General features: G+C 36.5%; 1 protein-coding gene across 10 annotated transcripts in view; it reads left to right on the top strand.

Moving 5' to 3' along the window:
• The window catches only part of FAM13B (family with sequence similarity 13 member B), an 88,812-nt gene that overhangs the window by 54,004 nt on the left and 17,497 nt on the right, over nucleotides 1-17,311 (top strand). For 7 of the 10 annotated variants that reach the window (XM_042935890.1, XM_042935939.1, XM_042935883.1 and 4 more), the window contains 5 exons: nucleotides 9,417-9,481; nucleotides 11,652-11,700; nucleotides 12,099-12,249; nucleotides 14,995-15,060; nucleotides 16,458-16,668. In XM_042935890.1, coding sequence (XP_042791824.1) covers nucleotides 9,417-9,481; nucleotides 11,652-11,700; nucleotides 12,099-12,249; nucleotides 14,995-15,060; nucleotides 16,458-16,668 — 542 coding nt within the window. The remainder of the gene's footprint in view (nucleotides 1-9,416; nucleotides 9,482-11,651; nucleotides 11,701-12,098; nucleotides 12,250-14,994; nucleotides 15,061-16,457; nucleotides 16,669-17,311) is intronic. The other 3 variants (XM_042935958.1, XM_042935922.1, XM_042935915.1) reach the window with 1 other exon arrangement.

Raw genomic sequence — 17,311 nt, 5'->3', positions numbered from 1 at the left:
CATCATTTTGAAAGTAGATTGTGGGGCGCCTGGGTGGCTCAGTCAGTTAAGCATCTAGCATCTGACTTCACCTCAGGTCCTGATATCGTGGTCTGCAGTCCATGGGTTTGAGCCCCACATCAGGTTTTGTGCTGACAGCTTGGAGCCTGGAGCCTGCTTCGGATTCTGTGTCTCCCTCTCTCTGCCCCTTACCCACTACTCTCTCTCTCTCTCTCTCTCTCTCTCTCTCTCAAAATAATAAATAAACATTAAAAATTTTTTAAAAAAGTAACTAAATTGTTTTCACTGTCATAAATTGTCCATGGTTGCATTGCTTTTAAAGTAACGTCAATAAATATACAAATTGGGGTGTCTGGTAGTTCAGTCTGTTAAGTGTCTGACACTTGATCTCAACTCAGGTCTTGATCTCAAAGAGTCGTGAGTTCAAGCCCAGCTTTGGGCTCTGTGCTGGGCATGAAAAATAAATAAATAAAAAATAAATAAACACACACACACGTATATACATATACGTACACAAAGCAGTATCTTTTTTTTTAATTATATCTTTTATTTTTTAAAATTTGCATCCAAATTAGTTAGCATATAGTGCAACAATGATTTCAGGAGTAGATTCCTTAGTGACCCTTACCTATTTAGCCTATCCCCTCTTCCACAACCCCTCCTGTAACCCTCAGTTTGTTCTCCATATTGAAGAGTCTCCTATGTTTTGTCCCCCCTCCCTGTTTTTATATTATTTTTGTTTCCCTTCCCTTATGTTCATCTGTTTTGTCTCTTAAAGTCCTCATATGAGTGAAGTCATATGATTTTTGTCTTTCTCTGACTAATTTCACTTAGCATAATACCTCCAGCTCCATCTACATAGTTGTAAATGGCAAGATTTCATTCTTTTTGATTGCCAAGCAATCCTCCGTTGTATATATATATACCACATCTTCTTTATCCATTCATCCATGCAGTATCTTTGTACAACATGTTTCACGGTTTAGTTTTGATAACTTTTTAAAATAAGATTCTTAATGGATAAGGAAGTTTTTATTCAGCATGTTTTCATTCTAAGTCATGAACTAAAGTGTAGGTATAATAAAGAACTTAGGGTCTGTCGACTGAGATTTGTATTCTGGCTTTGCCTTTTAATAGCAGTGTGACTTTGGCCAAGTTACCTAACTTTCCTTATCTGCTCCTTGATTTTCTTTAGACAGGTAGGGAGTAATACTTCTGTTAGAGGATTATTGTAAGTATCCAGAGAAGTAGAAGTATAAAATTATTTTATAAACTAGGAAACGTTCACTGAAGTTAAGTTGCTCCTGTTATTTTTACTCCACTTGTATATTACTTATATATTAATGCTTTTACTTATGCTGGTATATTAGATAAATCCCTTTTCATGTAGTAGTCTCCTTGCCCTTTTCTGGATTTTCAATTTCTGCCTGTCTACTGGATCATTCCCATCAGTGTAAAATGTTATTTTCCCATGTGTAGGAAATAATTCTCTCTTGACTCTTCACCCCCCTGTATGTAGTTAATCCCCTATTTTTTGCTTCCCCCTCTAATAAAATTACTTGAATTGTCTCTTTTCTTTAATTCTTCTTCTCTTTCTACTCTCTCTTAAACCTACTTCTGGTAACCTTTTGCCCCATCATTCCTCTGAAACTGCCTTTGCAAGGTACCAATGATGTCTCTTGCACATTTTACTTGACCTTTGAAATTTGGAACAGCCCAGTGCCCATTTCTCAGATTGTTTATTTTCATTCACTCATTTGGTAATATCATTTCGTCTAATGGTTTTGAAATACTGTCTACCTGTAAAGATTTCCAAATTTATATCTCTAGTTGAGGCCTTTCTCTTGAATTTGATTCCTATATCGAGTTGTTATACTTAACATCTCCACCTGAATATCTTGTAAGCATTTTAAGCTTTACAGGCGCCAAACTGAATTTATAATCTTGTCCACATGGCTGTTCTTCTTTTTGTCTTTAAAATCTCAGTAAAGGGCAATTTCTCCTTCCATATGCATAAACCAAAAGCCTTGGGTCATCCTTGATTTCTTTCGCTGCACATCCCATTCTTTACAGAGTCCTGTTGGCAATACCTTCAAAGTTTATCTGGCATCTGACCACTTTTTACCATTTTCATTGCCACCCTGTAGGTCCATATCAATATCATTTCTCCTAGATTAATAGATTAATATAGTCTTGGTAACTGATATCATCTTTGCCTTCCTGTGGTCTGTTCTTAGCACAGCAGCCAGAGTGATTGTTTTAAAAGGAAAATTAGAGAATTTTCCTTTCCTTTCTCTTCTCAGAACCTTCCATTGCCATCTAGGTATAAAAATAGAGGAATAGGTACTGCAGAAACACTGAATGATAGCTTAGTCTTTTTCTTTTTCTTTTAGTTTTTTAATGTTTGTTTATTTTTGAGAGAGAGAGAGGCAGAGTGCAAACTGGGGAGGGGCAGAGAGAGAGGGAGACACAAAATCTGAAGTAGGCTCAGCACAGAGCCTGACGTGGGGCTTGAACTCATGAACCGTGAGATCATGACCTGAGCCGAAGTTGGTTGCTTAACCACCTGAGCCACCCAGGCCCCCTGACAGCTCAGTCTTAAGGTTAGCTATCTGGATTGCTGTTTTCCCAGGTGTCCTGTGGTTTGCTTCTTCCTCTCACCTTGTAGATGTTTGCTCAGTTTTACCTTTTCTGTAAGGCCAAATCTCCTCATCACTCTGTATTAGTATTAGCAGGTCTTCCCATTGACCCACCCCCATCTAGTCCCTGAAGTTTCGGTCCTTTTCCCCCTTGCCCTTGATAGTGTTATCGCTATTGCACATATCTTTTAAATTAGTAGTTTACTGTCTGTCTCCCACCAGGGACTATAATCCCTCAACCTTTCATGAGGATTGAGATTTTTATTTGTTCATTATTGCATCCCATTATCTAGAACACATAGGTATTCATTAAGTATTTGTGGAATATGTGACGAATAAATGAGTAACATCTGGCACATAGTAGGCAACTAAATAAAATATATATATTTTTAAGTAGGCTCCACACCCTGTGTGGGGCTTGAATTTAAAACCCTGAGATCCAAGAGTCATGTGCTTTACTGACTGAGCTAGCCAGGTGCCCCTAAGTAAATGTGTTGAATGAAATTGGTGTATCATTTACTTTGTTAACAATGCAAGAATTATTTTTCCCCCAAACCTTTTTTTGTTGTTTTTTTAAGAGCAGTTTTAGGTTTACAACAAAATGGAGAGGGAGGTATGGTAATTTCCCCTATGCTCCCTGCCCCAACACAGGCACACTCCCACATTATCACCGTCACTCACCTGAATGGTACGTATTTTATCAAGGATGAACCTGCCTTGACACATCATAATCATTCACAGTCTAGTTTACCTTAATGTTCATTCCTAGTGTTGTGCATTTCATAGGTTTGGACAGATGTAAAATGACATGTATTCGTTATGATATTCATACTGTGGTTTTTAAACTGTTCTAAACATCCTCTGTGCTCTGTTTATTTCTCCCACCACCCCTGCAACCACAGATCTTTATTGTCTGCATAGTTTTGCTTTCTCCAGAATCGTATAGTTGGAATTGTACAGTATGTAGCCTTTTCATAGTGGCTTCTTAGTAGTACGCATTTAAGTTACTTTCACATTTGCTTCATGGCTTGATAGCTCATTTTTTAGCGCTTAGTCATTGCCATTGCTGCAGTGTACCACAATTTATTTATCCATTCATCTACTGAAGGACACCTTGGTTGCTTGCAAGTTTTGGCAGTTATCAATAACACTGGTACTAATATCTGTGTAGACATAAGTTCTTCGCACCTTTGGGTAAATAATAAGCAGTATAATTGATAGGTCAAATGGTACACTTTTTATAAGAAACCTCCAACTGTCTTCCAAAATGGCTGTACCATTTTGCTTTCCTACCAGTAATGTTTAAGTTTTCCTCTTGCTCCACTACTTCACCCCAGTATTTGTTGTTGTCAGTGTTCCAGATTTTTGCAGTTCTAATATGTGTATAGTGATATTTCATTGTTGTTTTTAATTTGCAGTTTTCTTAATGTCATCATGATGTTGAGTATCTTTTCATATGCTTATTTGTCATCTGTATCTTTAATGAGTTCAGGCCTTCTGCCCATTGTTTTCCTCACGAACCCGAAGCCCCTTTTTTAATTGGGTTGTTTTCTGTTGAGTTTTAGGAGTTCTTCGTTTATTTTGAGTAACAGTCTTTTATCAGATCAGTCTTTAGCAAATTAATGGTTTTTTTAAATGTGCTACTAGATTTGTAGTAAATATTTAGAATTTTTGTACTGATAGGAGAGTGATCTGTAAATGGTACAATAGTTTGTACAGGAATTTGGACTGTTTTTGAGGGGTTGAAAGTGATCAGTAGCCTGATTAGAGATTATATCAAAATACTTGTTCTTATCAATAACTTTATCATAAATCAATCCATTTCAAGATTAGCAAGCTTTTATTGTTGATACCTAACAAACTTACATTTATTTATATCTTCCAAACAATGAGCGATTACTGAGATGTAATCTCCTTCAAGTGGAGTCCAGATGTATTTGGGAAGCTCTCGCAGAGCTAGATGATAGAGCACAAGAGATAGATGATTGTCACTTCAGTGTGTACTATTATGAGATCTCCTCAGATTGTTTTTGTTTTTTCTTAACAGTTAGGAAAATACTTAAAACCTCTGCCAGGAAGCAGTCATTCAGTAACATGTTTGTTATGTTGTTTTTAAATCCCAGTCTCTCTTTATTTTTAAAAATGGTGATATAATTGGGCACCTGGGTGGCTCAGTCAGTTAAGCGTCTGACTTTGACTCAGGTCATGATCTTACAGTTCATGAGTTGAAGCCCCGCAGTGGGGTCTGTGCTGATAGGTCAGTGCCTGGAGTATGTTTAGATTCTGTGTTTCCCTCTCTCTTTGCCCCTCCCCTGCTTGCTCATGCGTACGCTCTGTCTCTCTCCCAAAAATAAATAAACATAAAAACATTTTTAAAAATTGTGATATAATTGACATATTATATTAGTTTCAAGTATGCAACATGATACTGTATATATTATGAAGTGATCACAGCCTGTGTAGTTAACATCCATCACCACACAGTTAAAAAACTTTATTTCTTGTGATGAGACTTGTAAGATCTCCTCTTAGCAACATTCAAATATACTATACAGAATTATTAAATATAGTCACTATGCTTTACATTATATCCCTGTATCTTATTTATTTTCTAATTGGAAGTTTGTACCTTTTTACTGCTTTCACGCATTTTGCCTACCCCTGAGCCTCTACCTCTGGCAATGACAGATCTGTTCTCTGTATCTATGAAGTTGTTTTTGTTTTGTTTTTTAGATGTCACATATAAATGACATCATATGGCATATGTCTTTGTCTGACTTATTTCACTTAGCATAATGCACTCATGGTCCATCCATGTTGTGACAAATGGCAGGATTTCCTTCTTTTTTATGGCAAAATAATACTCCAAATATATAAATATATACACTGCATTTTCTTTATTCATTCATCCCTTGATAGACACTTAGGTTGTTTCCATGTTTTGGCTATTGTAAATAATGCTACAGTGAACATGGCGCTGCAGTTATCTTTTTGAATTAGTGTTTTGTTTCCTTTGGATAAATATCCACAAGTGGAATTGCTGATAATCATATGTTCTAATTTTAATTTTTTGAGGTACGTCCACACGGCTTTCCATAGTGGCTGGGTCACTTTACATTTTCACAACAGTGCACTATGGTTCCCTTTTCTCCACATCTTTGTGCCAATGTTTGCTCTCCCTCCCTCTTTCTCTCTTTTCCTTTCTTTCTTGAGTGCGAGGGGAGGAGGGGCAGAGGGAGAGAGAGAATCTTAAGCAGACTCCCTGCTCAGAGCGGAGCCTGAAGTGGGGCACAATCCCGTGTCCCTGGGATCATGACCTGAGCCTAAATCAATAGTCATATGTTCAGGGTGCCTAGGTGGCTCAGTTGGTTAAGTGGCTGACTCTTGATTTCAGTTCAAGTCATGATCTCGCAGTTTGTGAGATGAAGTCTCTCATTGGGTTCTGTGTTGACATTGTAGAGCCTGCTTGGGATTCTTTCTCTCCCCTTCTCTCTGCACCCCGCTCAAAATACATAAATAAACTTAAAAGAAGAGCTAGATGTTCAGCCAACTTGAGCCACCCATGCTCCCCAACACTTGTGATTTCTAGTCTTTTTGATAGTAGCCATTCTGCTAAGTGTGAGATGCTATCTTACTGTGGTTTTGATTCGTATTTCTCTGATGATTAGTGATGTTGAATACCTTTTCATGTACCTGTTAACCATCTGTATGTCTTCTTTGACAAATGTGTATTCAGATCCTCTGCCCATTTTTAAATTGCATTGTTTGGGTCTTTTTCCTGTTGAGTTGTATGAGTTCTTTATACATTTTGGATATTGACCTATTGTCAGATATATTGCTTGCCATTATTTTCTCCCATTCACTAGATTGCCTTTTCATTCTAATGATGGTTTTCTTTGCTGTGGAGACTTACCAGTTTTGACCACATTAATCAATGGAAGAAATTGGCTTATAATGAAGTATATTTAACATACTGTTTAGTGAGAGTTTACTAAGCAGATGAAATGTGAGAGTGGAATGAGAATATTTAGCTTACTTAAAAGAAGTAACTATTAGCATGCTTGAGTACTAGGTAAGTGGAGATGGGAAGATGCGGAACTAAACAGTGTGGAAGCTTCAATAATGGATGCATAAGGAATGGGTGGAGGCCAGAGAAATTACTGGAAATGCCCATCAGGCTTTAATTAGTTCCTGGCAGTAAGCTGTGACAGCCCCCAAAACATCAGCGTTATGATTATGTTGCAGCTGCTCCTCCCACTAGTACTGCCGCCGCCACCACTACCACCAGAGCTCTCTGGCTTACCTTAATTGAGACCACAGTGCCTGGACCTCCTTTTGAGGACGCTGATGTTTGTGGGGAAGGGATGGGGTCAGGGGGGAGAGTATGGGCTGTTTTGCCTGCTGATAGTTTAGAATAAAAAAGCTTTTTCTACCCATGTACAAAGGAATGAATATTTTATGTGGAGTGAATTCTGAGGAAGTACAATTTGTTCACATGATAAAACATACTTTAGTTTCTCAAGAAAGAATTGTATATTTCTGTGTCTTTTAAGTTGAAGTCTGGCCATACTTTAACCTGACTCTAACAGCTTTTATTTTTTTGTCCTGGGGCATATTTTGGAGCATAATCCTATATTCTTACTCTGAATTTCACTGCTGGGCTATCAGCATTCGTCTTCTGTCACTGCCTCTTTCTTTTATGTTCCCTCCACTTGCCGTGTTTTTTGTTGTTGTTTGTTTGTTTGTTTGTTTTACTACTTTCCAGTGTTTGTTTAAGAATTATGTTGGCTACATCTGGCTAGAAAATATGTAGGTATTCTGTCAGCCCTTACACTTGTTTCAGTTATTTCATAGTATAAGGAATTATAGATTAAATTAGAGTTGGTGATGTAATAGTGTACTTTTATAATAGAGCTTTATAAGTTTTTCTTGTAAGCTATTTTTTTTTTATTCTCTCCAGTAACTGTAAGATAGGCAATTAAATGATTGTAACTCTCATTTGTGATGAGACTTGAATTTGGTTCTTTGAGTAAAACACCAAGTCTTATTTTTTTTAATTTTTAATTTTTTTAAATGTTTATTTTATTTATTTTTTTTTCTTTTTTTTTCTTTCAATATATGAAATTTATTGTCAAATTGGTTTCCATACAACACCCAGTGCTCATCCCAAAAGGTGCCCTCCTCATTAAATGTTTATTTTAGAGAGAGAGGGAGACAGAATCCCAAGCAGGCTCTGGAGTGCGATGTGGAACTTGAACCCATGAACTGTGAGATCATGACCTGATCTGAAATCACGTGTCGGACACTTAACTGACTGAGCCACCCAGGTGCCCCACCAAGGCTCATTTTAAATCTTGGGTCTAGGTAATGATTATTTCCCGAGCCCAGATGCCTTCATATTTAAGAATGTAAAGCTGTATTCCAGAGCAGAGAGGTTGCTGAAGTCTGATCAGTGTTCTCACGGTTTGAGTCTCAGGATCTCTTGATATTTTTAAGAGTTATTGAACATACTAGAAGGATTTTGTTTACATAGGTATATTGATTATTATTTACCACATTAAAAATTAAAATTGAAAAATTAAAAAAATGTTTATTAAACTCAAGTTACTATAAATAAGGTTGCTTTTAATAAAAAGCTTAATAAAAAGCTACATAGGGGTGCCTGGGTGGCTCAGTCGGTTGGTTGAGTGTCTGACTTCAGCTCAGGTCATCTCACGGTTCGTGGGTTCAAGCCCTGTGTTGGGCTCTGTGCTGACACCTCAGAGCCTGGAGCCTGCTTCGGATTCTGTGTCTCCGTCTCTCTCTGCCCCTCCCCTGTTCATGCTGTGTCTGTCTCTGTCTCTCAACAATAAATAAATGTTAAAAAAAAAAAGGCTACATAAAACATTTTTTAGAGGAATGGTATTATTTTACATATTTACAAATATCATTAATGCTTGTTTGACTTAATAAAAGTCAAGTTGGATTCTCATATCTGCTTCTGCATTCAGTCTGTTGCTATAGGTTCTTTTGTTTGAAGTGCATGAAGACAATTCAACCTCAAAGAGATACTTAGTTGGAAAATGGAAAAGTAATTTAATAGCTTTTTCCAGATAATTATGAACTGTCTTTCATACTAAAACTGGACAAATAGTTTGTTAAGAATTGAACTGTTGATTGGAAGTGATTCTCAAAAACACTGAAGAGTTTACATAATTTGTAGTAATGCACAGGATTTTTTTATTAGGCTCAGTAAGTATCTGGGGAAGGAACAAGGAATAGGATGGTGTCCTTAGACTCATTAGAAAATAGGGGGAGTGTTCTCATGTGTTTCTGAGGTTTACAGTTGTTATTTCAAATGTATATGATAAGGGGATGTGGTGAACCAAATGATTTCTGTGTTACCTGCTAGGAAGTTACCAACTTAACATGTTTGTGACTGGGAAGAAAGAGAAGCAGCAGTTGGCAGGTAGGACAATAAAGCTATCCTTTTTGGAGGAAAGAGTTCTGAGGAAGGAAAAGGAATGTGATAGTAACTGTAGTACCTCTTAATAGTGTAGTGAGAATACAGGGTCTCCGTTTTACACACACATCCACACACATGCACACAGGCCTCAAGTTTTGAGAAAGATAAATTATTCTCTGCTAAAAGGGATGCCAATACTTAAAGACGATTACAAAGAATTAAAAGGGGGCATTTGACTGACTTGTAATCTAATAGAATTTAGTTTGGAAATTTCCTTTCATATATGAGTGTTGGGAGCTCCATTAATACAGCAGTGGTATTCTTTTTGTCAGTCTGTAGGTATACTGTTAGAGCCATGCAGTGACCACGGTGACAGTGAAGATGGCTGTCTTGAGGGGTAAGCATTTCCTCTCATTACTAATTAATTGGTCATTTTGAGAATTGGAGCCCTTTACACATTTGGGGGTGAAATTTTTACATGAATCTATTAACATTTTTGATAATCTAAAAAACCAACTTCTTATTTTAATGGTATGCATGAAGAATATTCATAAATATTCAGTGGGGCTACAGGTTCAGACAGACATTAGTTATAACTTGGAAAATATTCAGAGGGAAGAACAGAGCTTTCTTGGAGACACTTAAAAACTTTCAATTGGTTTGTAGAACAATTGGAAATTTATGGAAATTCTGAGTACACTTTTCAGTAAGTTGATTCATAGGCATAGAACTGTGGATAACTAACTGAAAGATTATAGTATATTTACTTTAACACATTTGTACAGGATGGTTTTTTCCCCTTCCAGCTCCTCCTTGGTGTGTCCCAGGGTAGTGCACTCTTATGCAGTTTGTGCTTGTTTCCTCATTGGCCAGCAAAAATGGGAGGGAGATACCTGAGGCAATGAGTAGTTCAGCCATATGTGGTCCCCATTACTTGATAGAGTCCTTTTGAGCAGAAGCTTTCTAGAATATTTTAAGTCACTGAGTAGGTTTTGGTCTTGTTACCCTTTTTCTGATTCCCTGAGACATTGCCAAGAAATGTATTATAACTTTCTTAGGAAAGATGATTTGGGAAAGATGATTTGGTATTTAGAAAACACATCAGTAATGAACACAGACTAGATTGTAAATACTGAGGATTCTGAAACAACATTACTGATTTGGTGATAGCGTGTTGGCAAGGGTAAACTTGTGTTAATGCCATTGTCTTTCTTAATTGCGAATAGGAAACCTGTACTCTGAGGGTAAGTAAATTCTTTGGAGCCATGTCTCTGGAGTGTCTCCATACTCTGAAGGTCCACAGATTTCCTGCTTACAGCAGTTCCTTGTGCTTCCTTTCAGGAGGCAGGAATGATCCTCTTCCAGCCCAGGGAGTATTGGAGCTATGGGCTGAAGATATAAGATTAACAGCATTAACAGGCATCCCCAGAATGATGACATCTGGATTTGGTAGAACAATAAGGATCCATTTAGTGAGGACTCAATCTTTTTGGAAAAGATCTTTCCTCTTCAACTTGTGTATAGGTTAGCAAACTTGTTTTTAGATCCAAAGAATTCCTTGGTTAGATGGATTACATTTTGCATGTTTAACACTCATGTTTCTCAAATTAAGGTGATCGGGTCTTTTGTAGTCTCAAGGTAGAAGACTTGAGTTCCGCCATTTGCTCCCACTCTAATCAAAGGAAGCTTGCCTCTGAGCTTGCCAGGGAATTTAGGTCATTTCTCATGCTCAGGAAGAATAAGGTAATTACATATATGAGGAGATGACTTGGAATAGCTAGATCAAGACCTGTCTTTTAGGTACACACTGTTGTGGCAGGATAGAAGCAGCTTCTGTGTGTATCATTGTAAATTATAACCATATCTTTGGGGAAAACTTTTAACCCGTTATGAGATTAGATGCTCTGTTGACTGGTCAGATAGTTAGAGATCATTCGTGACAGCTTGCTCTAATACTTGTTCTAAATAGGGGTTCATTTTTATAGGGGAATAAGAGGTGAGTTGAAATTTTAAATTTCCTTTTTACATGTTACCATTATGTTTTGAGGAAGGAGAGGTCTAGAAGTAGTTGTCTTGTTTTGACTGTGATAGAACACAATCAGATTTAAAATACAGGACCATAAAAAAAAAATAGGACTATAGCTATACCTTTAAAAAAATCTTCAAAAGGAAAAACAAAAAGTCTCAGAGTTGGGGATAATAAAGCTATTCAATTAAAACTAATATTTACTTTACAAAATCTTTTCCATTTGACATTCAACCCTTTTGTTTTCTATTTATTGTGGATTTAAATTTCCTTTTTAGATGTTTTTCTTTTGAGGGGTGGTTGTGTGGGAGGATGGCAGATGTTAATTTTTCTAAACCTGAAGTAATTCTGTGGATCTTTTCAGTAGTGTGTGATTTTCAGATATAGGGCTCCAAAGAATGGGCATATGTCCAGTTGTCACTTTCTCTCACATTGTAAATGCTAAGTATATGGGGAAGAGAGGAATCTAGGTAAAAAAAAAAATGCAATGGTAGTAATCTATTTATTCTTAAAAGACTAATAACTGTACTTGTATTTTTAGGAAAGAATATGTGTCATTTGACAGTGATACATTGTCACACCTGATTCTGGTAAGTTATTTTTTCTTATGGTTCTTAAAAATTTGACTAAGTTTAATCTACCAATTATTATATCTGGCCTTTAATTCTTGGATTGAAAGGTTTATAAGAGACTTAAATCTAGATTCTCTTTACCATATATTTTACAGTTAAGTAGCGACTTTTAGTCGTAAGAAACTTGTTTATGAAAACACTTCCTAAATTTGGGATTCAGACTTTGTCTTCCACTAGTACATATTATCAAACTGCAGGTGTATATTTGCAAATAGTTCGGAGGGTGGAAGTGGGACAGCTGAGTATATGGGCACAGTAGACTGAAGGAGACCATCCAAGGATGTATGCTGCTTGTTTTTAAGCTGAGTGAGAAAAGCTTTGTGGTTGTGAAATGTATTTTTTATTTTAAAATACAGGATTCTAGTAGCAAGATATGTGATTTGAATGCCAACACTGAATCAGAAGTGCCAGGAGGTCAAAGTGTTGGTGTTCAAGGGGAAGCAGCATGTGGAACCCAAATTCCACATTTAGATCTGAAGAATGTTTCTGATGGTGATAAATGGGAAGGTAATTTTAGCCACACATTATTTTCCTGATATTTTTGTTTGTAACTGAAATTATTTAAAGCAATAATGAGATTACTGTTCTTTTTTGGACAACCTGATTCATTTCGACTTTCTGTTTTCTCTTTCATGTAAGAGGAGCGAGTGAGTGTTGTTACTTGACTGCACTAATGAGATTGTAGGGTGACTATCTCATAGGAACTAGAAATTCTTATCTGATCCATGAGCTTTGAAGAGGAAGTTAGAACTGATTAAAAAAGTAAAATCCCCCAGTATAGGCTTTCGTTAACTGTTAAACCAGGTTCTGCCTCCCGGTCTTTGGAAATCTTGTATGTTAGGGCTTGGGGATCTCACCATTTTGTAAACAGAAGCCTTATAGGTAGCTACCTTTTCTCTATGATCATCAGGAATACTTTTTTGCAAAATGATCTTCAAAGGCGTTCCTAAGCAAATATTGTCCCATAACCCTGCATCTGTATATTAGGTTATGAAAGTATGAGAACAGAGTCCTATCAGTTTTTACAGAGGAGGAAAGTTTAAATTTAAAAAGCAAGCCACATGTGTAATTTATTAGAACTCAGCAAATGTACACTTAAGACGTGGATTTCACTGGATATGTTTTTTTTTTTTAATCAAAAGATGCAAAACCTAAATAAATATTGAACTCCAGTGAATGATTTGCATGCTAAAGTGTTTATGGGGAAGTATATCATTCCCTGCAGTTTACTTTGAAATTCATGAAAAAAATAAGATAGTTAATGGGATGGATAAATGTTTATAAAGCAAGTATAGTAAAATGTTAATGGTAGAATCTAGGTGATTGGCGTATGGATGTTCACTGTAAATTTTTTCAACTTTGCTGTCTTTATAAACTTTCAAATAAAATGTTGAGGGTGGGGGAATGGAAGCCAGCAACAAATTTGGATCTAGGGGTATGGGATCATATAACTTTCTAAGTAAAAGAGACATTGAGACAACTGAGGAATCTTCAAGTTACTTATTTGTTTGCTTGGATGAAGATCCCTTGGTTATCTCACCTTTGGCAAGTTAGCTGATGACATACAGTGGCAATAACAAGAATTGCAGTGCTAATACCACAGGTTCCTTTTGTCACCTAAAGTCTGTTCATTTGATCACAATTGGAGTTTATTTTTAAGGTATAGCTATTTTTTTTAAAAGCCCCAACCAAGTCATTGTCTGTGCCAATCTTTACTGCTGTCTTTCCACCCCCCTCCTTTTTTTTTTTTTTTTTTTTTTTAAATTTATTTTTTTGTTCTAGATGTTTGGCATGCCCAGTGGCATGTTATGTGTCTTAACTTAGACTAAATCAGGAAGTTGTCTTTCATTTGCTTTGTTCCGGGTTATTAGGATGTTTGGAATTTATGAAGATGCTCCCCAGAATCCTGGAATATGTTAGCATCTAAAGGCAGTAAAGATTACACGTCCCTTTTCATTTATATATCCTGGCATAGTCACTGAAAAGAAGTGGTGTTAACAGAGGATCCCTGGAGCCATAATAGGAAAGGAGTCCCTGAAAGATGAGGTTGGGATTCTGACAGAGGCCTGATGCTTCTCCCTTTTGGAGAATGCAGATAAATAGCTCTTTATAATCTTTGGCCTGGGGGTCCTGATCTTGTTTTATAAGCATAGAAGAGCAGTTGTTTTCCAGTGTGTGAGGAGACAGAATTTTCTGTGTTCAGCGTCAGCTTTCTGGAGGCTTACCTAAAGACAACTTAATGCTGGGCTCGCAGTTTCCCTGTCAGAATCTACTCCTTACAACTTGTGGTAGGGAAAGAAGGTAACTATAGACCTCTAATTTTCAGTGCCTCAGCTGCCCTGTTATAAACCTGGCTCAACCACTGTTAAAAATCCACATAGGCCTCCTGCTGGCTTTCATAGTAATAGGGTGACTTTCAGAGAGCCAGTGGTAGTAGCCCTTTGAGTGAACCCAGCCATGAACCCTGCATGTGCTTGAAAAAGTGGCTGTTAGCAGACCTTGTTTTTGCTTCCAACTTTGCCACCAATACAAAGATTAATTTTGTATATCTAGGAATTAGGGTATTCTAAGGAAAGACTTCCTTAAGAGACCAAATTACTTTAGACTCTAGATACCTTAGAATCAGAGACCTACCTTGTTTGATACGACTCTTCATAGAGAAGTGGGGTCACTCCAAATAGAAGCCCACCTCACTCTTCCTTAGTGTGTGGGTTTTGTTTTTTGTATTGTTTGAAGGATTGTCAACAGAATGCAGTTGGCAAGCAGGTAGCACATGTCTACTGCCAGTATGAATTTGTAGCAGCCGTTTTGAAGTTTTTGGCTTTCAATGAAAGTGGACAATATCTTTCCTTCAGATTCTCTCCTGCTAACTCTTGAATGAAAGACAAATAAGATCTTTTTAAAGAGCAAACTAAGGGAGGTATTTTTCTGTCAAATCAATTATACTGAAAAGCTTCAAACAGTACTTGGTTAAGAGTTTCCATTTCTTCAGTTTTATGTTTGAGTTTTAATAAAACAGCACTACTTTGATTTTTTTGCCTTGCTTGCTGAAATGGAAATGTATGTTTGTGTTTGTTTTTAAAGTTTGGTTAGTAGTAATTTCTTTGAATAAAGTTTTTGAGCAGAATGCCTAACTGGTTTTAGGGAAATGTTTTTGGTATCTTTGGCTTTGTGTTAGTTATGTGTATGGTTTGTTCTGACTGTGCTGTGTGTTCACTTTAGTATTTTTTGCCATTTTTTCCATTTTATTAGCGTCATGCCCTATCACTTTTCCCCTCATTGATTTCAAAACAATGCATCTGCAGAGAGATGGGGAGGGTAAGTATGGTTCACCATAGTTTAGTTTTTTGCCTTTTTATGGTTCACTTTGTTTGCCTTTTTATGAGCCCTTCTCCTGCTGTCCCCATATATTAGGAAAAGTGTTCTGGGTTAAAAATGATACCCAGAAAAATTTGTTTTTATTATTTCTCTCTTTTCTTAAAACAGGAGATTTCTCATAAAATGTTTATTACCAGTTACTTGCTGGGGAGCAGGTACAAGGGTTGCTTTGAAAATCACTTTATTGCTGGGTTTGTTGTGGGATTGCACGCTTTGTACCCAATTTTTAGTTATCAGATTGATCTGGGCTTTAAAAACAAACTATATTATGTTCTTATTACCCTGGAAAAAAATGTAATGCTTTAAATTGCTAACATATAAAGTTAAATTAAATTACTAAAGTAATTTTATTCACTTGTGTGAAGAAAAAGAAAAGAACAGCATTGATTTTTGACACTGTCAAGCCATCTTTGCATCCAAAAATACTTAAAAACTCATTTTTGCTTGTTAATGGCCATACATCAGGATTTTAAATTGTAGTTATAAATAAAATTAATGTGTAGATGGAAAAGTTTTTCTCCCTTCTGGACTTCAGTGGCACTTATATTTTTGTATTTGGAGTATATTTGTGGATTGTATGTTTATCTGTACGTGTTCTGTATGTAATCAAACCTTATGTGTGCACAGACATCAAATATATCAATGTGGTTTCATTTGATGACAGATGGGATAACTCCACTAAGATAAATGTGCTTAAGGATTAATGCTGATAAATTTTGTCAGTAATACTGTTGGGTTTTAATTATTAGGATACATATTAAACATAGGAATCCTGTAATAGACCATAACCACAATTTAATGCCCGTGGCCAGGTGCTGTCAGGTTAGTTAGCTCCTCATTTGGAAATGTTAAGAATTCTTTTGGGGTCAGAGAGCTCCGTTTGATGAGTGTTGTAAATAGTATGGGGAATGGCTTCTACTTTTAACATAGCCACTTGACAGTGAGGCATAGTTTATTCACCTGGCAGCTATTATTGAGGGCTATTGAGTGTTTACTGTTTGTAAAACAGCACTTGAAAAATAATAACTAATATAACTTTAAAGAGCTTGACAGTGTTTTTTCTTGCTTTGTGACTGGGTTCAGAAATTTAAGGTGTAATTCCTTCTATGAAAATAGAACTCTTGAGCTAAACAAGAAAAATGAAACTTAGAAAATTATACACTATAATAGGCTTTATGAAGATCCTGTATCCCTTGTTTTTTAAAAAAAGTATACAATAAATATTATACGAACCACTGCATAATATGATTTAAAGACAACATAGTTGATAATTGTGTGACTTTTTTCCATGTGGAGCCAAGAGACCCATGGTACTATTCTTTGTGTTTGTTTTACAGAGCCATTTCCTGCTTTTAAGTCTTGGCAGGAAGACTCTGACTCTGGAGAAGCTCAGCTCTCTCCACAAGCTGGAAGAATGAATCATCACCCCCTGGAAGAGGACTGTCCCCCAGTATTATCGCACCGTAGTTTAGATTTTGGGCAAAGCCAGCGTTTCCTTCATGACCCAGAAACACTGGATTCCTCATCTAAGGCACTTTCTTTTACTAGGTGCATTATTTTTATGTACTTATGAGAGGTCATTCCTTTTATGTCACCAGGTCCTTTGAGAGATTTGATCCTCTAGACTTAGCTGTTCACAGCCTTTCCCCCTATATCATGAAAAACACTCTTGTAATTTTTGGGAAGGGCCCCTTCCCCTAAATTCTGAGTTCATTGAGGGTTCGCTCTCTAATAGACATTTCCTCACAGTGTACATACTCATTTATTCACTTATGACTGAAATAAAAAACTCTGGAAGGGAAGCAGCAAGTGGAGCTCATCAGTCCCTAATGTTTTTATTGTCAAAACTAAATTGATTCTGAATGTCAAAACCTTTCCTTTGCAGTTTGAACACAAAAAGAACTCTGAGCTGCTAGGCACCTTTGCTTCTTTTCAGCCTTTTGAGTGATTACAAATTGTTTTCAACACTGCTTGCATTACCTGCTGTTGTGGTCTGTAACACTATTGTGAAAGGTGTTTTTTTTTTACTACCTGTTCTTTAATGTTACTTTAAAGATTTGCTTCTTGGAAATGGCATTATGTTATATCAGAATAATAAGAGATACAGTGTTGGTAACAATTTTCAACTGGGTAGCTTCTTTATTTTTGTTTTAATATTCTTTTTTTATGTTTTAAATTTAGTCATTTATTT

The sequence above is a fragment of the Panthera leo genome, chromosome A1 (assembly GCF_018350215.1).
Source record: "Panthera leo isolate Ple1 chromosome A1, P.leo_Ple1_pat1.1, whole genome shotgun sequence".
Taxonomy (NCBI): Eukaryota; Metazoa; Chordata; class Mammalia; order Carnivora; family Felidae; genus Panthera; species Panthera leo.
This window is presented reverse-complemented; position numbering and strand designations above follow the sequence as displayed.